General features: G+C 43.6%; 1 protein-coding gene across 1 annotated transcript in view; it reads left to right on the top strand.

Moving 5' to 3' along the window:
• Positions 1–20,480: 20,480 nt before the first annotated feature.
• Positions 20,481–24,201, top strand: part of kcnab1a (potassium voltage-gated channel subfamily A regulatory beta subunit 1a) — a 108,933-nt gene continuing 105,212 nt past the window's right edge. Inside the window, exon 1 of the mRNA XM_080772897.1 lies at positions 20,481–21,538. Coding sequence (XP_080629023.1) covers positions 21,249–21,538 — 290 coding nt within the window. The 5' untranslated portion in view covers positions 20,481–21,248. The remainder of the gene's footprint in view (positions 21,539–24,201) is intronic.

The following is a 24,201-nucleotide window of genomic DNA, read 5'->3' as shown; positions in this document are numbered from 1 at the left end:
AGCAGGACTTGGGAGAGACAGAGGAAAATCATGGACAAACGGAGGGGCTCAGGACGACAGGACGTGACCATGACAGGTAGTAGTTTTTTCACATTGGTTTCCACTTGACAGCAACGATGTGGATTAATCGATTAACCCACATTGTTGCTTCCAGGTGGAAACGATATGCATGCACAACAACATGCCACTGAGATATCTCAGTGCCATGTTGTTGTTGTGCATGCATTATGCATATAATTTGTTGCTGTCAGGCATAAACCTTGCCGTATCTCCATATTTCAACGTGTTTAGGTTTTATTTTCGTAAATTAAGGACATACTTCATCATAGTGTCACACAATAGTAGTGCAAATGGCAATCCACAAGCTGTGGTTGTGTGCTTGTATCTGCTATTTTCACTATTTAAAAATGTATTTTTTAATACATGTTAATTAAAAAGGACATACAAGGTTCCCACCTGACAGCATCGATATATAAGTTTCTGTGTGCATGGTTTTCAAAAAATCTGTAAGGCTGTCAACTGGGGCACCAATCAAAGGTGTCAGTGTGGCCTGTTAAATTGCCACAGGGACAGTAAGTGGTGGAATGCGCTATATAATTTACTGCCAGCTGACAAGATATCAGGTCACCAGGAACCACTAGGATCAATGCTGCTAAATGTAGACAAAATAATGTTCTGGTCTGGGTGTGTGTGCGTGCGTGCGTGTGCATTAAAGCTTAAACTATTAAAATAAAACTATGCTACGATTCCTAGGATATGGTTTGTTTTTGATGGTGGTTATCTCGCATGTTTGCACATGTACACATTTTAATTGTATTAAACTGTTTTCAGGTACGTGTTGGACCCAAGTGCAGGAAACTCAAACAAAGGCAAGACAAGAAGATCACATAAACTTGACTTTACTTGGTAAATGACAAACCATAACAGAAGTACATACACTGAACATAAAACCTGACACTAACTTAAGATCCAGCACTGAACAAACACAAGGCAGAGTTTAACTTTAAATAGTCACTGGAGCTCATCACCCAACCTGGCTCAGCTGGTCCCCACAGGTGACGGCACTCAGGGCAATCAGAGTCAGAGGAGCAGGACTTGGGAGAGACAGGAAACTCATGGACAAACGGAGGGGCTCAGGACGTGACCATGACAGTCTGACATTCATTCCATAATCCATATACCCTTACACCACCCCTTTGAAATGTAAGTACAAATGTAATTGGGGATACCAGTTTTGTCCCCAATTTGACATGCTGACCCAGTCAACTGGTTTCAAGTCTCCAAATGTGGCCTATGACAGGCATGCATAAATGCAGACAGACAGACATACACACGCACGCACGGTCACACGCACAGGCCCTCATAAGGTTAGATAGGATTAACACCATAGAAAAAGCTTCTTTTTGATATAGGACGTAAGGCTAGAGTAAGTCAGGGTTAGAAGTTGGGAATGACCCCTATGCCAGTGGAATGTCCCCCCTTCCAGATATAGCAGTGTGTGTACGTGCATGTGTTAGAAGTACCTCTTTGCTCCTTGTTCAAAGACATTAGTGTATATAGGACAATGTGAACAGGATGCCTTTAAACAGATATGTCTTTACTGTAGTATGTGTGAAAACATGTAAGCATGCATCTCGTTTTAAATGAAAGGTCACGCATACCACTCATGTCATAGAACTCCATTCCTCGTACTACTTCACAACAGGTCCGAATGGCTGGTTTCTCTGTGGAACTCGGCCCACAAACAGAACATTGGTTCTCCCCAGGGATTTAACCCCTTTATCCTTATTTTCTACACTGGGGGTTTTCAGATGGGAGCTGTCTTTGAGACAAAGTATGGGAACTAAGGGCCGATTCATACTCCTGTTTCGGCGCTGTAGTGCCGAAATGATTTCGGCTCGTCAGAAATTTTCAGTAGCACCGAAGAGCCGACTTTAGGACGGTACCCGCCCCCCCGAACCTCAAATGACGTCAAATTGTAGGCTCTACAGCGCCGAACCGACTTTTATTCGGCTCTAAAATAGGAGTATGAATCGACCCTAATGCTTGGTTGAATTAAGCCATTTCAATATTATGGCTACACAGGTAATGACAGCTGGACAGAAAATGAAAAGCAGAGCAAAAGTTATAGCAGGGGTCAAACCCGTGTGAAGTGAGGGGCGCTCTTATCATCATACATCATAATACATCATCAATGAGAATTTGCGTCTCCTTGTGTTTACGCAATGTTTGTGTTTACACACTCAAAACTTTCCATTCATTGTCAATGGCATTTATTGTTTGTGTTAGGACTTAGGACAAAGTTTACACGCACACTAAAAGCTGGACATAGGAGGCCCCTCAAAATTATATAAGTAATTAAATTCTCAGAAGTCATGCTTACTGTACATCATTGTCAATGTCAGTAATGTCACAGTAAAGTCTTCTGAGAATTAGCATTTCCTCAAACCGAACTCTGGTTAAAAACATGAGACTCCCCCTCCATTATTATGTGTCATTATGTGATTGGTTAGGAGAACTCTTATAATGTGACATCAATGTATCATGTATCTTGTAGGTAATGTATCCCATCTATCGAGCAGAAGAGCTGACCAATTTTTCTCCCCAATTTAGTCGTTATGCCAATGTATTCCTCCCCTCATAGATGCCTTTTATTGAGTCGGGGGTTCAACTCGTTAGAGCTATTTTATTTCAGCTGCTTGTTCTGTGTATGGCTTTTAGTAAGTAGAGTCAATCTATCTGTCAGTTTATCCGTCTGGCTGATGTCTTAGTTTATCTCATTGCTGTCTCAGGTTTACCAGTCTCTGTCCGTCTGCTTGGCCTGTCTTGAACCTAGCTGGCTCAGAGAGCCATTTGGCATGGATGTGTTTACTGTCTAACTCTAGCCAGTGTATCTGCTTGTGTGTCGTGTGGTCACTGTAAGGATAGAGTCCACGCTATAGAGTTCCTCTATGGAGACAAAGTCACATGACAAGCCCAGGAAGCCGTATCTGTACCGTCCAGCCTCCTCCAGGGACGACCTTCAGGGAGAAACACAAACTTGATGTGAGAAACCCAGGTTGGGTCATCTCTGACCTCCAGGGCCGGAGGGCCCTCAGGGCTGTCCGGAGACTGGACACCGTCTCATTACCTGGATGAATAATTCAGGGCTGACACTGCATCAATCAGCACTTTACGTGCACTTTACACCACCACCTCTCTCTCTCTCTCTCTCTCTCTCTCTCCCCCCGCTCTCTCTCTCTGTCTGTGTCTCTCTCTCTCTCTCTCTCTCTCTCTCTCTCTCTCTCTCTCTCTCTCTCTCTCTCTCTCTCTCTCTATTTCTCTCTCCCCCCCCCTCTATCTGGGTGTTTGCTTACACATAAAGGGTCCATGGAGACAAAGGGCTTGACCATAAAGACCTGCTAAATGGAGGATTAGATACTGGCCACACAAAGTTAGAGTTCTATATCATGGGAGCCACTCCATTATTAGACCCCCTCTTTTTAAGTTTTTTATGGCTCCTCAGAGGTGACCCGTCTGTCTGCGAGTGTCTCTCTCTCTCTCTGTGTGTGTGCGTGCGTGTGTGGGTGTGGCATTATTTTGGGTCCCACCACAGCTCTAGGCAAAACCTCGCTGCAATTGGCCAGTAGTTGCTTTGATTGACAGTTCTCATTTTTTGCAACTATGCTGAAACTCCATACTAAATATAATTTAGTATGGAGTACAATTGATGTCACAGTACAGTACTACACACCCTGTGACTTAATGATGTGTCCTTTTATTCAAAATGTTCTTATTTTTTTATATAATATTTATTTTAATTTTAATGCATGTAAATACTTTATGTACGTATTTATATTTACATGCATTAAAATTGGATTGGGGCAAACTACAAAAGTACCGGACTCCTTTGTGCAACACAGTAAAGTGTATCCTTGTCCTCTGCCTGTGCTGAATGAGAAGGCTGCTCTCTGTGTTCTGAATAAGAAGGCTGCTCTCTGTGTTCTGAATGAGAAGGCTGCTCTCTGTGTTCTGAATGAGAAGGCTGCTCTCTGTGTTCTGAATGAGAAGGCTGCTCTCTGTGTGCTGAATGAGAAGGCTGCTCTCTGTGTGCTGAATGAGAAGGCTGCTCTCTGTGTTCTGAATGAGAAGGCTGCTCTCTGTGTTCTGAATGAGAAGGCTGCTCTCTGTGTGCTGAATGAGAAGGCTGCTCTCTGTGTGCTGAATGAGAAGGCTGCTCTCTGTGTTCTGAATGAGAAGGCTGCTCTCTGTGTTCTGAATGAGAAGGCTGCTCTCTGTGTTCTGAATGAGAAGGCTGCTCTCTCTGTGTGTTCTGAATGAGAAGGCTGCTCTCTGTGTGCTGAATGAGAAGGCTGCTCTCTCTGTGTGTTCTGAATGAGAAGGCTGCTCTCTGTGTGCTGAATGAGAAGGCTGCTCTCTATGTGTGCTGAATGAGAAGGCTGCTCTCTGTGCTGAATGAGAAGGCTGCTCTCTGTGTTCTGAATGAGAAGGCTGCTCTCTGTGTTCTGAATGAGAAGGCTGCTCTCTGTGCTGAATGAGAAGGCTGCTCTCTGTGCTGAATGAGAAGGCTGCTCTCTCGGTATGTTACACAAACTATCATCTCATCAGCATGCGCTTCCACTCTGCACTAGGAACAAATTGACTCTAAATCCTTCCACTGTCTTTCATTCAGTTGGCTACTTGGCTTGTTCTTCCTAGCCGTGACACTGGTGTTTGCAGCTCTCTCACCTCCCTTGTCGTTGCGGTGCAGACAGGCAGGGAATCAACTTGGTGACGTGGAACACACTAGAGCAAGGATGTTTGCCTTAGGGAATCTAAGTTCTGTAAAGTTTAAAAACTTAAAGAGCAAAGGAACACACAAACAGAAAAGGCCTGGATTGTATAATTTACACACACGTTTGCGTCCATGTGTTTGACCATGGGACGCATGATACTGACCATGTTACTGACATGATACTGACACGATACTGTGTTCTCTCCTCTGTGTGTGTGTGTGTGTTTACACCTGTAAATGGTAATGTTTATGTTTATGTGCACTTTGTAGTGTATGTTTGGGTGCAGGGAGATGTTTGGTGTGCTTTTCTGAGCACGTGTTTGTGTTTTCTACACTTGTGTGTGCGTGTGTTGTCATCGGCTACAGTGTACACCCTGGCATGTGTGGTTCCCTCCTCCGAGGGCCAGGCTGTGACGAGACAAGCAAGATCCTGTTTCAGACTACAGGAGGCTATAAGAGACCTGGGAGCAGTGTGGACAGACGGACAGACAGACAGACAGACAAAGCTCACATCAAGGAGAACGAGGGGGACAATAAACAGAAGCTTCATAAGGATATACCTTTGAGAGGTAGAGAGAGACAGACACACACACACACACACACACACATACACATACAGAGATCATTGACTGAGAAGAGACAAAAACAGGCCTCACCAGGATGCCAGAGGCATGCTCCTCACTCTGAGGTTGGGGTGATCCCTCACACACCCCCTGAAAAGGAGACCCTGTATTGGTGACCTCTGAGCGTTGGCCTTGAGGGGAGGCAGGGGGAACATCTGCCATCATGGTTTTACCAATGGGGGGGGGGCCTGCTGGTCCGCCTGGTGGTATACGCCGGAAACGCTCATCTGACAGTGCGAAATTCCAACGCAGAAAATCGGTGGATGTCACTCCCAACAAGCATGAGATGGCGATCAGGAACAAGGCCATCCTGGTCAGAGAGATGGAGACCAACTGGTACCTGAAGCTGTGGGGACTGGGCAAAGAGGAGTGTGTGGCAAACAAGACGGGCATGCCATACAGGTTAGTCACAGGCCCTGGTGTGTGTGTGTGTGTGTGTGTGTGTGTGTGTGTGTGTGTGTGTGTGTGTGTGTGTGTGTGTGTGTGTGTGTGTGTGTGTGTGTGTGTGTGTGTGTGTGTGGTTCAAAAGGAGCTGGACTCTGGAGGCATTTGGTTAGCTCAAGAAGAGAGTCTTAAACATGGTCTCTCATTGGAGAGAGATATCTTAGGAAGTTAGGATGTACACATTCCCACATGCTTGCATTGAAACAGGCACGCACGCACACACACACACACACACACACACACACACACACACACACACACACTAAACCTTAAGTGGTATTTAATATGAGCAACTGCATGGATTTGTACTTATACATTATTAATGTGTCTTTGTCTGTGTTGACCCTCTAGGCTCAGTGCCAAAGGCTTTTATGCGTACCCACATTATCCAAGTGGTAATTGCCTTTAACACTGAGATGAAGACATGGTAGTGTATAGCTATGTGCAGTGTTGTGCATGTGTGTGATTGTCTTGGCACGCAGGCCTCCCTCCCTGTGCACACATGGTTGTTTTTCACTGTGTGGCATGCCCACATGGGTGTGCGCACCAACGTAGAATGTGGATCAAATTATTTGGCGGCTGGCCGATCGGTGAGTTTCCCTTCCCTTCCAGTCCTGTCATTTCATTTGTCTTAGGTGTCCCTGTTCACAATTTCCTGCGGCTTGCGGTCGTGTCATCTGATCTGGCGTTAATGGGTACAGCAAACATCTGTCTCCCTGCATTAGACCCTGTTGACAGACTCCCAATGCCATGGTGACAAAACATGGGGCAAGAGTGAGAGAAACAGAGTGGGAGAGAGAGAGAGAGAGAGAAGAGAGATTAACTAAATTGGACTAAATAATATATATTATCAGGGAGACTGAGAAAGAGAGAGTCACACAACAAAGTCGACCAACCTGAATAATTGACAGTAAATGTCCTTCAATGAACTCTAAAAAGCTAGCAAATTATCTCTATATACAATTGAGAAGAGCATACGTTGTGCGTGCACATGCTTTGTGTGCAGTTCGGCCAGACCATGACGTATATGTGGAGTACGTGGAAGTGCCGTTCACGCCTGTGCTTTGTGGCCGTGATACGTCACTGACTTTACCTCTGCGTTTTCAACCCTGCTTTGTGGGTGTTCGCAGTTTCCCTTTCCGTGATGCGATGGACCGATTACAGAGCGCCCACACAGCCTGTCCAGCACGGAAAAAACATCGTTGTCTGCCTTCGTTCGTGTGTGTGTGTGTGTGTGTGTGTGTGTGTGTGTGTGTGTGTGTGTGTGTGTGTGTGTGTGTGTGTGTGTGTGTGTGTGTGTGTGTGTGTGCGCGCGCTTCTAGTTGATATACACGGGTATTAAAAAACAATGTGGTTTTAGGTATGGGGAACACAAAGTAATGAATCATCCATTATGTGGTGGAAGATTCATTAAAAGGATTACTGTAACAAAGAGCAAGTGACCTTGCCTGCACCCTCCCCCATTCTCCTGTCTCATAACCAGCGTGAAACTCTTCAACACTTCAGTGTTTCATGTTCAGCGTCTCATCTTTCTTTCTCTTTTCTAATATAATCCAATCCTATGACTTAATTCAAGCCTGCCCTACCGTTCCTCTCCTCTCCCCTTCTCTTCTCTCTACTCCTCTCCTCTTTTCTTTGCTCCCTGCTGAGTTTGTCACTTCCTAATTTGAAAAGACAAAGGAGCAGATAGACAAAGTTGATTAACAACCAACAATGCAGTATATAGAGTCCACACACTGTGGAGACAAAACTGTCAAGGGCAGGTGTCCCCATTTCCCAATATAATACCGATAAGTAGTTCTTAAATCACACTACCACAGGGTGTTTTCATAATCCAAATTTGTTCACCCTGCTCAGAAAATTAATTGACAGTTGCATAATTGTTTTGAGTCTCCAGCTGAGCTGTGAGTTGATTAGTTACAAGCTATTTTTACTGGGAGGTTCATCACATGTAGAGGTCTGTCCTTGCCCTCTCTTCATTATTGTCAAAAGTTCCTGCCAAGAAAAAGTTGTGACCTAATTTTGTAACTCAAGAGCTAATGTTTTTACTGTACCCTTATTCATATTCACGAGCAATTGAGTTAATTAGAAATGTGGTGGAGCAACATGAGTTACCATTGCTAATGGCCGTTAACTCTATACCTTCAACCTAAGCGCTTTAAGTGTCAAGCAAGGTTACTTTATATATATATTTGCATTTTGTACATTTCATTTTAGTTTTAATTAAAGCAGGTTTTCTAGTTTAGATTTTATTTTATTTAACCTTTATTTAACCAGTAGAAACCACATTGAGACTAAAGTCTCTTTTACAAGTGTGAACTGGACAAAAGAAGAGGCGAAATAAGTAACACAGCTCTGCCAGTAACAATAAATACAAGACAATAATAGCACAGAGATGCAACGTTCAAAAATCCAGTACCCTACCCACTACCGAAGAAGCTCAAAAGAGAGAACGTGAATGCATTACTAATTACATTCAAATAATATTACGCCATTTAGACCATTCTACATAATATTAGCATTTTTTTATGCCAATACTTTTGTACTTTCTATACATTGTGGTATTGCTAGCCTATTTTTACTTACGCAATTTAACGCTAAACTAAATCCAAGGAGCCTACCTATACTTCTTCCACAATGTCTTCTTCAGGAGTTTAAAATCTTGAACCTGAACTTAAAAATGCTCTACCATGTGATCAGTAAGTAATTTGCAATATTTATAAATAATTATTTACACAGAAAATGTATTTCAAAATAACAGCAGGGAGCTCTAGTTCCTTGTTCAACGACACCTTGAACAGGATGGACACATAGTTCCTTGTTCAAACACACCTTGAACAGGATGGACACATAGTTCCTTGTTCAACGACACCTTGGACAGGATGGACACATAGTTCCTTGTTCAACGACACCTTGGACAGGATGGACACATAGTTCCTTGTTCAAAGACACCTTGAACAGGATGGACACATAGTTCCTTGTTCAACGACACCTTGGACAGGATGGACACATAGTTCCTTGTTCAACGACACCTTGGACAGGATGGACACATAGTTCCTTGTTCAAAGACACCTTGAACAGGATGGACACATAGTTCCTTGTTCAACGACACCTTGGACAGGATGGACACATAGTTCCTTGTTCAAACACACCTTGAACAGGATGGACACATAGTTCCTTGTTCAAACACACCTTGGACAGGATGGACACATAGTTCCTTGTTCAACGACACCTTGGACAGGATGGACACATAGTTCCTTGTTCAACAACACCTTGGACAGGATGGACACATAAGCTGTAACAGTGACATGAACTATGACCTTTGACCCGGGAGTAACATTGCAGATCTTTGTGACACCAATACCACCCATTACGTCATGGTACCCTTGAGCAAGGGGCTTTGCACCAAAGACCCACTGGATCTGCTCATACAGTAGGGTTCTTCTATAAATTTAAATCCTCAGATAATTTGAGTGTCTGAGTTTCCAAATACACTCAGAGTTACAAATTTATAAGACAAATTGAAAGTACAGAGACTTGTATTGTGTATGTATTACTACTGTTAAGTTCCTGATGAAGATCCTTGTGCGATCAAAATGAGCAATAAACAGTGGAGCTTCTTTTCTTCATTTTTGCCAGTGTGCGGATCCTATTTTATTTTTATGTTTTATTACTGTTCACAGAAAGGATTGTTGATAGCCAAGCTGGAGACACAATGCCGATGAGGTGTATACCTACCACATGGCAGAGGGGACAGGGTGTCCCCAGGCATGACCCCGGTGTCTCCATGTGGGTCTAGGCTGGGCTGCCGATACTTTGAACATTTTCAAATGGGACCTGATCCAGAAGAAGGCTGAGGACCACTGATGTAAAAACCATCACTCAGATCTTGCTGACTGGGGGGTCAGGTCCAGGAGGACGGAGGCAGACTGGGTTCTACCTCAGTGGTTTTGAATGAGGAGGTCCAGGAGGACGGAGGCAGACTGGGTTCTACCTCAGTGGTTTTGAATGAGGAGGTCCAGGAGGACGGAGGCAGACTGGGTTCTACCTCAGTGGTTTTGAATGAGGAGGTCCAGGAGGACGGAGGCAGACTGGGTTCTACCTCAGTGGTTTTCAACCAGTGGTCCGCTGACCGCCAGTGCGGTCCTTGAGGAGGTTCCAGGTGGTCCCCAGTTAATCTTTATTAATGATGAAGAGTTCGTAACCAAATGCACCCTGATAGTTTTTGAGTGGTGCAACCACTCCTACAATCAGCAATGTCCATGTACCTACCTGTGTGTACACCTGTGTGTATGAGCCTGAGTATGTTACTGATTTATACCAGTAGGGGGCGGCAGAAACAGAGGGAGGGGTAGTGCTGTGTAATGAGAGAGAGAGAGAGAGAGAGAGAGAGAGAGAGAGAGAGAGAGGGGGGGGGGGGGGGGAATTGCACCACTCAGTTCACACGTGTGTGATTTTTTTTTTTAACGCTTGAGAGTGTAACATGAAACTAAATGGATTGGATTTGGTTTCATTTTATGTTCAAGTTAAATTACAGCATGGAATTGTGGACAAAATCTTATCCAACCACAACAAAATATTCTTTAGTTTGGCTCTAAAATGCTAAATGTTGAAAACCACTGTTCTACCTCATCAGCTGCTTCAGGAGGATCACTCCCTAGCTCACAGCGATCAGCTTCTGAACGGTTATTTAAGAGGTGCTCTGGTGACAGCATAGCGACAGTAGCTTTACAGCTCACATGCTCTCTGCCCATAAATATACACACTGTGGAGGCCAGCGCTGCTTCAATGACAGATTGATTGATAGATAGTAGGAGGCAGTATTGCATTTCATAAGCCTTTCTAGTCTTTCTCACCCTTTCGAGGGAAACTGTGAATGAATGTGAGAATTGCATCCAAATTACAACATTATAGTGTGTGTGCCTGCCTGCCTGCCTGCGTGCGTGAGTGAGAGTGTGTCTGACTCTGTGCGCGCGCGTGTGTTTGTGTGTGTGAGTGCGCCCGAGTGCGTGCATGTGTGTGTGTGTGTGTGTGCGTGCATGCGTGTGTGTGTGTGTGTGTGTGTGTGTGTGTGTGTGTGTGCGTGCATGTGTGCGTGTGTGTGCATGTGTGCGTGCGTGTGGCGTGTGCACACGTATGTGCATGCGTGCACCTGTAACTGCACACGTAAGATTTACATTGTGCAAATCAATTTGGAAATGAATTAATGTTTTCCTCTGTCTCTTTCTCTGTCGTGAACACGCATGCACGCTGCATCATATCTAATTGCTTTCATTGACATGTTTAACATGGAACTGGGTCAGTGAGCCGATGGTAGGCTATCAGATCTCCAATGCTCTACAGTGAGAATGTGAACTTTGTTCATCTACAGTGCTTCCAGCACTATATACTGACCCAGAAAACACTCCCCAATCAAGCCAAATGTATGCTCTGCTACCGGCTAGACCTGCAGGCTTCAGCACATGCTTCAAGCATGATGCACTCTGGCTACACGCACACACACATTCAGCACAGACACAGACACACAGTAAAAGTCCTCAATGTTCTTTAATCCATTTGTAACTGAGCGAGTGCACATATAACCTTAATGGACCGTAACAGGTAATTTGTGCACTCTCAGAGTACTATACGAAGTCCACACTAATTATCCATCATGTATAAATGATATGGATAAGGAGTCAGGACAACTATAGGCCTTTTCGTGGAGGGGTCAGAATAAATGTTGAACTTAGACTGTTATTCGTCTATAGTACTTGAGGATTTGTTGTTACTTTTTACTTTAAGACAGCTGATGGTAATACGGGGGGGGGGGGGTTATGTTAAAATAAGAAAACCATATAGATCTCAAAAATTATATTGTAAACCACAAAAAACAAAACAGAGGATGAATAAAAAAAACTGAGGATTTTACTGTGTACAGAGACACACATACTGTACTCACAGCCAGCAATCTAGACACCCACCCTCCCCCACTGAGCAGCGTGGAAGCCAATCGCCAGGCAATATCTGGCGGTCCTCCTAATCACCAGCAACTGCTGCCGCTGTCCTTTCAGATCTCTGGTGTTTCAGCCTTAAATCTGGGACAGAATATAGCCGTGGAAAATCCCTTTTTATTTTTGGGTTACAATTACAATGCAGTTCAAAATGGAGCCCATCAGAAGTGTGACCGTGGACCCGGCCTCACAGAGCACGACCTGGACCAGATGTGGACCAGGCCCCTCCACGGAGCCCACCCTGTCTATCTTCTATTCTTTCTTCCTATTCCCCCTCTAAACCCCCCCCCCCCCTCTCCCCCGACACGGTCGAGGCAGATGGCCGCCCAACCTAGTCAGGTTCTGCCTGACGTTTCTCGAGTTTTCCGTTACCATTGTCGCAATATTGCTTGCTCTGGGTGTCTCTGTAAACAAAAAATTGTTGTGATTTGACACTTTTGAAAAAAAGAATTGAAAAATAGACTATTGTCTCTCTTCCTAAACTATGGCTTTTGTCAGGCAACTTTTGGTGGTGAAAGGTGACTATGGGCCATTTGCACCAAGAGAGATTAAGTTGCTGATTTGTTGCATTCTACATTCGACAATTTTTTTTGGTTTACTTTCAAGTCCAATTTTCTAAGTGGAATTGAAAATCGATTTGTGCACTTTTAATACATTTATTTAATGGGTAATAATTTAGGAGTTTTATTTTTATACGAGCCCCTTGAGATGCATCATCTCAATGTTAGAGGGCGACTTGAAAAAGAGACTGTCTCAACGTGTGTTTAAACTAATTGCTGTAAGCTACTGTACATCATATAGCTACAATCGCAGAACTTCTATTCTTGCTGAATATGCATATTGCTGCAGAATATTCACCTGTTATGACCACCTTCAACCCTGCATCCGCTTTTAGGGCTAAAAGATGATACAGGGAATGAACATATAAGCTCTAAATGGGTCACATCGCGACCAGTTCTGAGCTTGTAGATCGGCTATTTTTGCTGTGCAGCACTGTATGATGACTCAAGGCATGAATCAGATTTAAGCAAATTTAAGTGTCGAGACTCAATAACAAAGCATTTAGCAGTGTACTGTATATAGGTCAGTCCACTGGTGTTGAATAGGAACAGAACAACCCCTGAGGGCTATAGCAGACTGATCACTGACATCGTTATCCTTGCCTTTAGAATTATGGAAAACAGAATGGGTCTCAGTCATTAATTCATCTCTATCATAATGGTTCTGAACTTAACTCTGCAAATAGCTACTATAAGAACAAGAACAATACCTGCGCTCTGAAATAACCACAGAGCATTAACTACTTTAACCCTGGCATGCCATCACTTTTCAACCTATCTTCATAGGTCCTCACTAATGTTCATGATACAATACCACTCGATCTGTGTCATAGGAGGGCTGTGGGCGGTTTAGAACCCGTCCAACAGTGACATCGTTAGGCAGATTTCTAAATATTTGTATTATCGTAAGAACGATTGCTTCCATTTAGCAACTTTTCAGGAATAGAAAGTCTGCCGTTTCTATTAGCTTGAATTCCCCATCGATGATGTCAAATAATTGGCAAAAGATTAGGCTACTAAGACTTGAATGATAACATTGATATATTATTATTCTTTTTTTAAATCTTAAATTGATTGATTTATTATAAAAATAAGGGTAAAAATAAGTGTCAGACGGGTGGAAACTTGAAAGCGAATGTGGGCCTAGCTCCGTTTGGAACCTCAATACCTACGCTTTAGCTCCGTTTGGAACCTCAATACCTACGCTTTAGCTCCGTTTGGAACCTCAATACCTACGCTTTAGCTCCACGGAAAGCTATCCCTGCACAGGTCGAAACGATTCGATAGATTCCAAAAAGTAAAGGTATCAGAAGCAAGATACAGCTGATAAACTTATACAGGAATGTAAAATATTAAGTTAGGGGTGAAACAGCCGCTTACAAAGCGGTTGTTTGTCAGCCAGTATATCTTACGGAAGCAGTGCTGCGCATGCGGACGGGGGGTTGACTGGACTACATTTATTTAAGCCTGATTTAAGCAGTTGTTTCACCCCTAACTTAAAAATGTCCTATGTTAAGTTTATCAACTGTATCTTGCTTCTGCATACCTTTACTTACCCGATTCGGGAGGCATACTTTGGATAGACATAGCATTGGTTAGACATAGCATTGGTCCGACTGGATTAAGGTTGGTGAGGGGTGGAAAAGGGTTTAATCCACTGTTTGTGGACGGGCTCTCGACTCCATTTCGACCTGTGCAGGGATAGTTTTCCCGCGGAACCTCATATAGGAGCTAAAGCGTAGCAGCGTATAGATATTGAGGTTCCAAACAAAGCTAATGCGGGCCCTGGTCCAGAAAAGATTGAGAAGCACTCAAACTCTGGAATAACAGAAACTCTGAAACACGAGCAGGAGTCAGAACATCAATGCAGAAGTTCTGAGGAAAAGTTCGGAGAAGTTAATTAATTTGTAATCACATCATCCCCCTTTCCGAAAACGTCTAAAATTAGACGTGTTTTTGCGCATGCTGTTCTATACTAGTCAATAGTAGTCATATAGTGCTATGATAGATAATGATACCCTTGTGTGTTTCAGATAATTAGCTTCAGTTACTTCAGTTAATTAGCTTCATATCAGATAAAGTTGGTGGAAAGAAACGGTAGGCCTACAAAAAATTGCTATTGGAGAGAGTAGTGGATAAAACAGCAGGGCTGAATGCCTGAATGAGAGAAACTAAATGTTTTAATGTGCTTTAGCAAAATCTCTCATTAAAAAAAAAGAAGTGTGAAATGTCATCTCACTCCTTTCACATTCTGTTTATAATGGGATGAATGTAGCGTTGCAGTACCCTCCATTGACAGCCCATTGTTCCAAATCGAATTTCCCATCTGCTTGTATTAAACGATATTAAACTCACCAACAGCTGTAGGGCAAGCTTGAATTATCCTTTCAATTTGCTATTTTTTCGTTTGTTTCATAAAAATCCACCGTAGACATGTCTATTTCTTGACATTTCTGTCAAGAAATTCTGTGCAGGTGATTCTTTTTCAAGTGTCAGAGTTTGGAAGCTCATTTTTCTCTCACACGCAAACTCAGAGCAGCATCATCTGCCACAGTAACAGCAGGCCTAAACAACAACAGAAAATCAATGACGTTACAGAGACACGTACATGCAGAGAGAAGGTGAAAAAAATACATGATTTTATTTTTGTTTAGTTTATTTCGGGCCTTTCACATGTATAACAATACATAATACATTATACAGACACTTGAGTGGCCCGAAAAGGTGTAGGCTGAAGCTAAAAGCTTATAATTGCCTACCCTATTGGTAAACCAAAACCCTACCCTATTGGTAAACCAATAAGGTAGGGTTTACCAATATTAAAACAAATTAATAGAGCTGACAAAACTGTCAAACAGTTTATACATGTTTGCTGATTTAAGTAAGAAAATAACATAAGATAAACAGAGAATGAGGGAAGAGGAGGTAATAGGAAATTAGGAATGCTGTTGCTGTTTTGATTGACACCACTGAGATCAGTGCTGCTATCTGGTTTCTCATCTGGCATGAGGGCTGGATTCCCCTGCTTACTGCCACCGCCCCCCCTCTCTTCACCGCCCCCCCTCTCTCTCACTCTCTCACACACACACACACACACACACACACACACACACACACACACACACACACACACACACACACACACACACACACACGCATGCATGCGCACAGACGCACACACACACACACACACACACACACACACACACACACACACACACACACACACACACACACACATACACACACACTCTACCTCCTCCATCCATCCCTACACTCTCTCTCTGGGTATTCTTGTCAATGACTCACCTGCGTGGCTCAGTAGAGAATGTTACTGCTCTCAACGTTACAGATACATAGAGCATATGGGCCATGGAGCTGGAGAGAGAGAGAGAGAGAGAGAGAGAGAGAGAGAGAGAGAGAGAGAGAGAGAGAGAGAGAGAGAGAGAGAGAGAGAGAGAGAGAGAGAGAGAGAGAGAGAGAGAGAGAGAGAGAGAGAGAGAGAGACACACACAGACAGACAGACGACAAGTACAGAGAATGCAGTGTTGTTAAGGAAAGAATAATTGTCTGCCTTTATATGTAGGATATACTTGATTCTTGTATTTTATTGTATTCTTTTTTATTCTATGGCAAACAAAGCTAATTTGTATAAAGCAATATGGCAAACAAAGCAAATTTGTTTGCCATATTGATTGATTGAATACTTTATTTTAGTGTTTTTTTTTTCTTTTTCTCGTCAACACCAAATGTCTTCACCAAAAATAGCCTATCGTTCTGACTGAGCTTGTAGATCAGCTATTTTTGGCTAATTCCAGAATATGGATGCTGGGGTTCAAGTGTTTAAGAGTTGTCTGTCTGCAGGAAAGAGAGAGAGAGCCATAATGCTCTCATTCCTGTAGACCCTTGAGGCAGATGTATGCAGGGATGAGAGTATGCTGCTTCCTTTGTCAATTTGTAGTCTTTTGTATTGTTCTTATTGAATTTTTAATCTGTTTAATCAATGGCCTCTTTCATACAGGAAAGGATTCAAAATAAGCCAGCTGGCTTCTTCCTTTCCTTGCACAGTATTTTTGTTCATTGATATGTATCGCCTATTGTTTTATTAACTACTGTATGTGCTAAATAAATGAACAAACTAAAGTCGTCTGTCTGCAGCTAGGTCTGCAGACCTGTCACCTACCAATGACAGAGACGGATTGATAGCCAGTCCAGTGGCTATTAATATGAAGTAAACACACCATTGCGTACAGGGCAGGCTCAGCTGACATTCCTGCTGTGTTGAGTAGATCATTTTCCCCTGTGCGTGAACTTATCAAACTATTGTTACTGTCAGGCTGAAAGCTTAATTGTATCTATATGTATTTTTATATTTTTCATAAATTGATCCAATCTTTTATACTTTGTTGCATGTCAGTGTCAAAAATGTGAAAAGGCTATTTTCACTATTTATTTTTAAGATTTAGATCCCCCCCTACCCCACCCCACACCACAACCACCAATAGAAACGCTCAAAATAGTAACAGTTGAAATAAAGTGGTTAAGTCTGGGTATGGGTTCTATAAATATTTAACCAATGAAAAGAAAGAGCTTGTGACCATGCAAATAATAACGTCAATGGTTCCATTGGAACCCAGTTTATTTTTTTCCATTTCTTGAAAAGTAATGGCTTTGGACCTACAAGTCAGAGTTTCCAACCAACAGTGATGATTTGCTGTAAACACACCAGATCATTGCGTAATGCGTATAGGCTCAGCTGAACATTCCTGTAGGGTTGAGTAAGATCCTTTTTTTCCTATGATCTTATCATACAGTGAACACAACTGCTGCTCTGTCAACCTATTGTGTACGTGTGTGTGTATTGTATGTCTGTGATCGTGCGTGTGTGCATTACAGTCTCTGAAATAATCCAAATGAAACAATAACGTGAACTGATACAGCTTTATTCCAGCTTTGCTTTGCTTTGATTTATTTGTGTTTATACTAAAGCTGGTTGGTGCCTTCAGATCTCTCCGATATTGTGTGGCTGCCTGCTATGATGGGCCGTGAGGAGCAAAACACTATTTTTTAATAGCCAAAGTATAAATTCGGGCTTCAGTGGTTAATGGTTTGGTATTAATCCTATATATTACCAGTAAGATGCCTTGAGGGTGAGAGGTGACCTCGCCCTAAAAGGCCAATTAGTAAGGCCAGGCAGGTCCCCGGGCCAGCCCAGTTAGGGCCCTAGTTTTTCGCCGGCTGCGGGGCACGGCTGCGCTAATAACTTTGGGGCGGACCCGTCTAGAGTTTGATTGGACAGGTATCAGTCAAAAGGGAGACATCAAGAGGAAGGACGGGTGGGGAAGGATCAACATATGGAATGTCAGAACAGGTCAGCTCCATATGGAGATCTAAGGGTTTCAGGTTTGAGGTCAGATGTAGAATTGCTTGCCGGCTCCATAATATGCAGATCTAGGTGATGATCCAGTCTTCTCCATGTATGGCTATCCAGGGTTTGATAAGGTCAGTGTCGTGATCTTCATAAATGGAGACGGCCATACAGTGAGTGTATATGCAGTGCGTCTCACGACAGACTGGCGCCTGGCGGCCATATGGAGCAGGTGACCGACAGGTTTTGCGGGTTTTCATAATAATCTGTGGCCTATGGTCGCAGAAATTGGCTAGTGGGAGTGCCAGCCAGCAGACCACTGCCCCGTCATTATGACTAGACATAGCCTGAGCTAACCTGATTGGACCCTGATTGGATCTCACCGATTTGTCCGTCAGCCCCGGCCCCTCCTCTCAGTATTCATACAAAGGCCCCATAACACTATGACTCGCAGTCTCTGACATAATCGGTCGGATTGGTTGTGCAACTCTAGATGTGAGGGCCACATAGCAGTCTGATCGCCTCTAATCTAAATCTGCTAAATTAACTAGCAACTAAGCAAATAATTGTAGCAGAGTAAAAAGTGCAATATTTACCTGAGATGTATTGGAGTAGATTAAGTATCAAGTATTGATAAATGGACATACTCAAGTAAAATAAAAGTACCTCAAAAATTGTACCCAAGTTACTTTCGACCACTGAAAACAAAATTTGTGCCACCAGAGTTTAAGGGAATTCCAAGTATCCACCTGATATCTGTCTATAGTGAAAAACGAAACTTGATCTTGGCAATGCCGCAGCAGGAAGCCCATTGTTAGTAACACAATACAAGTCATTTAGTAAATCAGCTTTTTCCTCATTTAATTAATGTGCACTCTCATCCCTGTTTGTGTAACATGTACCTACTTCTTATGTAAGACGCGTTGGTCTGACTCGCGCATTACTAACCCTATGTCACGGTCCGTGACATGTGTTATGTTTTTCTAGTGTTCCTTGTTCTTGGTTTTGGTTTTACTTTACACTTGTGTGCTTTTATTTTGCAGTCTGTTAGTGTTTCCTGTGTTGTCTCACCAGTACCCTGATTACTGTTTGATTATTGTTTCCACCTTGTCTTGTTAGTCTTTAAGGGCCGATACATACTCCCATTTCGGCGCTGTAGTGCCGAAATGATTTCGGCTCGTCAGAAATTTTCAGTAGCACCGAAGAGCCGACTTTAGGACGGTACCCGCCCCCCCGAACCTCAAATGACGTCAAATTGTAGGCTCTACAGCGCCGAAACGACTTTTATTCGGCTCTAAAATAGGAGTATGAATCGGCCCTTAGCCAATCATTGTGTTGGTTATCTGTTGAGTTCACCTGTGTGTTTGTGTATTTATACTCCCCTGGTTTTTCATTTCCTTTGTCAGATCATTGTTTTATGTCACTTGTGTTTGCGCCGAGTGAATTCCCAGGGTATTTCTAATTCATGTTTGCCTCGTGTTCCTGCTGTTCTTGGATTTTGGTAATAAACCTTCTGCAATTCCACTACTTTGCCTCTCTGCCTCTGTCCTGCACTTGGGTCCGAAAACTTCCTGCCTCTTATTGTGACACCCTATCCCTATAACTGCGTGAAGCCATGTAGTCGCAATAATGGGATGTTGGAGTTTCATGTGCAACATGGACACACAGAGGCACGCACACATACTGTATGTTTCTGCATTCTATCGAAATGTCTTGATATGGGAGAGTGCATGGCTCCCACAAGCCACTTGGGGACCAGACATGATGTCATTGGCACACTCCCACAGGACAGAGGTGAGAGGGCACTCTGAGAGAGAGAGAGAGAGAGAGAGAGAGAGAGAGAGAGAGAGAGAGAGAGAAAAATAGTTCTCTAATTTGTAAAATGGTTTACTTGAGTAGACATAATTGCTCTCACGCATTCTCCACTTGTGCAGACAGTTCTAATACTTTGGCATGTAAGTGCGTGTGTGTGTGTGTGTGTGTGTGTGTGTGTGTGTGTGTGTGTGTGTGTGTGTGTGTGTGTGTGTGTGTGTGTGTGTGTGTGTGTGGGGGGGGGTGGTATTTGTTTTGAATCAGGCACAGTGTACTGAGGGGAGGGGAGTGGTGAAGAGAGAGAGGTCAAATGAAAGAGAGAGCAGTGTTGGAAAGACTGGACAGGAGAGTATGTCTGAGGCTAGAGTACCAGAAGTTCAAACTGAAACACTGGGAAGGGGGGCGGGGCAGCGGAGAATGAGGTGAGAAGTCAAGACCTAGTGCACCCTGGGACATACAGTGTGTGTGTGTGTGTGTGTGTGTGTGTGTGTGTGTGTGTGTGTGAGAGAGAGAGAGAGAGGGAGGGGGAGATAGGGGGGGGAAGGGGACATAATAGGAAGGAGGAGCAGAACTAGAAGTTTGAGGGATGGGAGGTGCAGAATGGGAGAGAAAAGACAAGTGTACAAGTACAACACAAAGGGTTTGAGGGAGAGGAGAGGTGGGAAGAGGAAAAAAGAGTGCGTGCGTGTGTGAGTGAGCGAGAGAGAGACAGGGAGAGAGAGAGAGAGAGACGGGGAGAGGCGGAGGGAGGGGGAAAAATGTCCCAGATTCCCATGCCATTTAATAGGGAGTGAAACCACATTGAGCTTATAGACTTACTGAGCAGGGGAGCAGGGGGCAAAGTGACAGCGTGGGTCTGTGTATGAGAGAGAGAGAGAGAGAGAGAGAGAGAGAGAGGTGGGGGGATCTGTGCATGTATCTCTGTATGGTGTGTGCATGGCACATACTGTATGACAGGCTGGAGGCACACATGGAAATGTAGGAGGCTGTCTCTCCAGTGTGGACTGGCAGGCTGCCGCTGACTGCAGAGCGGGGTACTCTACTGTACTGTACTGTACCGACTCAACTCAAGCCAACCGAGTTCATCATGGAGCGTGGAGCTGCACTTCTCCTGTGATGTATAGTCTTCTTCTATCCTGGGATTCTTCTAAATAAGGGAATGCAATTTCTTCTGCGGGTTTTCGTCAAAAGGGGGACATGTTGCTCAAGTTTCACACCGAAGGGTTTCAACGCACGTCTGTGTTGTGCGCATGTGTGCTTTCGCACAGATGTGCATGTGTACTATAGCAGACGTTTGCTGACATACACACACATACTGTACGTACAGACAGATAGACACACATTGGTGTAGAACTGTGTTTCGTGTGTCGCTGTGTGGGCTTGGGGCCTACCTTGGGGCCTACCTGGATTAATCTGTGTATATGAGGGTGTGTGTGTGAGTGTGTGTGCATGCAAGAGAGTGAGTGTGGGATACCCACGCACAACCTATGAGGACTGAGCTGAAAGAGAAGAAAGAAACCACAAGCAAATGAGGGTGTTAAGACTGAAGGTTCCACATGACTTTACATTTTAGAGCACTTCATAGGTAGCCTGCACAATCATCCCAAAAAAGGGGCCCCTGGCTGTTGGTTTTTCACCTTTTGACCGACCTGGGGTACACAACACACCAGGGAGATGTTCTCGGTCAAGGCCACCTGCTCCTCCGAAATACCCACCCCAAAATGTAAGGGGTCTGCCAAGCCAGGCCCTGGAGTCCAGGCCCAGGGTCGTGGTCAGGGAAGACTTCCCAGACAGTCCTCAGCCCAGACTGGGACTCAACCCTACGCCCCTTTGATGCTCTGGACCGGGAAAGCCAAAGACAAAGCCAACAGCGTGCGGGAACTCAAACAGCTGGAGGAGTTTCTGGACTTTCATTCACTGTCACTGCATGAGACGGTTAAGATCCAGACAGGCATGGTGTACAGGTAAGAGTGTGTGTGTGTGTGTGTGTGTGTGTGTGTGTGTGTGTGTGTGTGTGTGTGTGTGTGTGTGTGTGTGCGCGTGTGTGTGTGTGTGCGTCTGCGTGCGTGCGTGCGTGCGTTGAACCCTTTTGCCTAGCTGGTTATTCTGGCAATTTTTACTCAATGCACCACCAAAAAACATGCAATGTGAAAACATGTTTGCATGTTTTTCTTGGATTCTCTGGCCATTCTTTACATGGCAAATCCAGGCGCAAACCTGCATGGCCTACCTTGGCAGTAATAATAAGGCCACTGCCATGTTAGAGCAGATGGGGAGTCTGTTTTAGTTTGTTGAAGCATGTTTTGCAACCACTACTGACTTGAGTGTCTGCTGTGTTCTTTCTCTTCTTTGCTGGCTTTTATGTAGTTACATTTTGTCATCTTATTACCTTAAAGGTATATTCAGTGATTTCACTTAATTGAAATATCACTTTTTGTTTTGTTGTGATAATCCTCCTTACTATAGAGTGTGCTAACCATATAAGGAGTTCCTCCCTGTCCCCAGTTAACCCCTGAGGGTAAAAAAACCTTAGGTTTCGTTTTTGGCTAGGTGGCCCAGCCTTCATCCAATCAGAATAGAGACAGGGGCCTTCCACCAATCACGATCGAGCGGGGGCGGGCCTTGGTGTGTGTGCTGTTGGGCTGTCGTGTGTCCCCCCCACTGTAGTGTGCACTGCAGTGCATGTGCACATCTTGTTACCGGGGCGGACTGGTTTTTTTTCCAAATCACCCAAATCACTGAATGCTCCTTTAATGTGATGTTTTTGTATATGGAGGTTGAATGTTTTGGTGTTGAGACACACTTTGGTTATAGAGTTGAAAGATTTAACCCTAAAAGTAGTTATTTTTAAAACATCTCTTCATGACATGGATTCCTTTCACTTGGTAGAAATTTGTTTTGTAGAAGTTCTTCAGGTTATTCTAACAAGAACAATTTTATAATTCGTATAATTTGTTGCCGTGAGTGCCGTGATTTTTTTCCACCCTAGTAGTGTGCTGTCACTATACACTGTACAGTATTACTGTTTATTTCATTGGCCCATTTGACTGTCAAGGGTTCAGCCTCCAGGAAGAAACCCTAAATGCAAAGTTAATCCACCATTGCACATAAAAATGACTCCATGGTGTCTAATGAAGTAATGTCACCTCATAGACACATGAAAAACTGGAAAAATACAAAAAGTGTGCACTCCCTCTTTAAACCAGTGCTGAGTGCAGTACATTAGTATGAATGGTTCAAGGGCATGCTTGTTTGTGTTATGCAATGCCATGGTTGTGGGGACCATTGATTTCTACGTGAATGTGATCAGCTGGTTGATTAGTGATTGAGCCACATATTATTTCCTACTAGTGTCTACACACAGTATATTGTGGAGGATTTGGGCCTGGGTCTAAATAAATGATAAACCTTTAATTTGTACATTACTCAGACATTTCTTGGTAGAAATAGGTTTATTAGCAGTTCTGATTGTCATTGCTTGAGGGAAATTAATTCACCATCTGTCAGCAAAGGCAACATATTTGACCCAAACTTCAACATGAAACTGAAAATAATCTATGAGGAAGGAGGAAAGGCCTGTTGCTGCCTTTACATTTACTGTATGTGTACAGTATGCATGCACGCATGCAAATGTGCGTGCGCGTGCGTGTGTGTGTTTGTGTGTGCCTGGCCTGTGCAGATTATACTGTACTGTAGACCTGCAAAATACAAAATGTACAGGAAATTTGGCCCCACAATTTAAGAGAATAAAAAACTGTGTGTACTCTCTCTGGCCCCTTTTCCACCGGTTGGTTCCCAGTGGGAACCGGTTCAGTTCTTTTTGGTTTTTACGAACGTTAATTATGAATTGAGTGTGCAAAACCATACCTATATTAGATTGTTATCACCATTAAACTTCCCCAATTGAGTACTTACACGAAGACAATGATTTATTGTATTACAAATTTTACATTTTTTAACTATACAAATGAGGCATTATGTAGGAAAATATGCAAAATATGAAAAAATATGAAAAAGCTACTACTGTGGAAGGGTTATCATGTATTCATTTACTTGTATTGATCCTATAAACAATTTAATATAGGGTATAGTTTGCCCACCAATTTTGGAGCTCTGGCTCATGGACTAAAAACCAAAAAGAACTGAACCGGTTCCCATTGGGAACCAACCGGTGGAAAAGGGGTCACAGTGACATTTCACCTGGCAGTTTGGTCCTTTGTGACATCGCTGGCATATTTGCCTTACTGTGGTGACACAAACATCCATTGCTGGGATGGTGTGACTCCATTATAAGCCTTTTAGTCCCACTCAAACACCTTCAAAGTGTGTGAGTCCTGCACGGAGGGGAGACGAGTCCCCATGGTGCACCTCCCTCTGCAGGGCTGGCTGGTCGGTCTGAGGAGGAGGAGCTATTCTCATACCAAATGATGATAGGCCCCCGTCAGAATACTGCTGCATGTAGATCTGATTTACAGATCTACAAACGATCTAATCTCTCTTTTGGGTCTCGACCTGAAAGGTTTGGGAACCACTGATATAGGTTATACCGTTATAGCACACATGGTGGTATAACTTTGTCATCTGAAGGACCTCCAAAATATTATGTACAGTGTTTGGCCGCAGACTC

This window comes from Protomyctophum bolini (assembly GCF_963924005.1).
Source record: "Protomyctophum bolini genome assembly, chromosome: 9".
In the NCBI taxonomy this organism is placed as follows: Eukaryota; Metazoa; Chordata; class Actinopteri; order Myctophiformes; family Myctophidae; genus Protomyctophum; species Protomyctophum bolini.
This window is presented reverse-complemented; position numbering and strand designations above follow the sequence as displayed.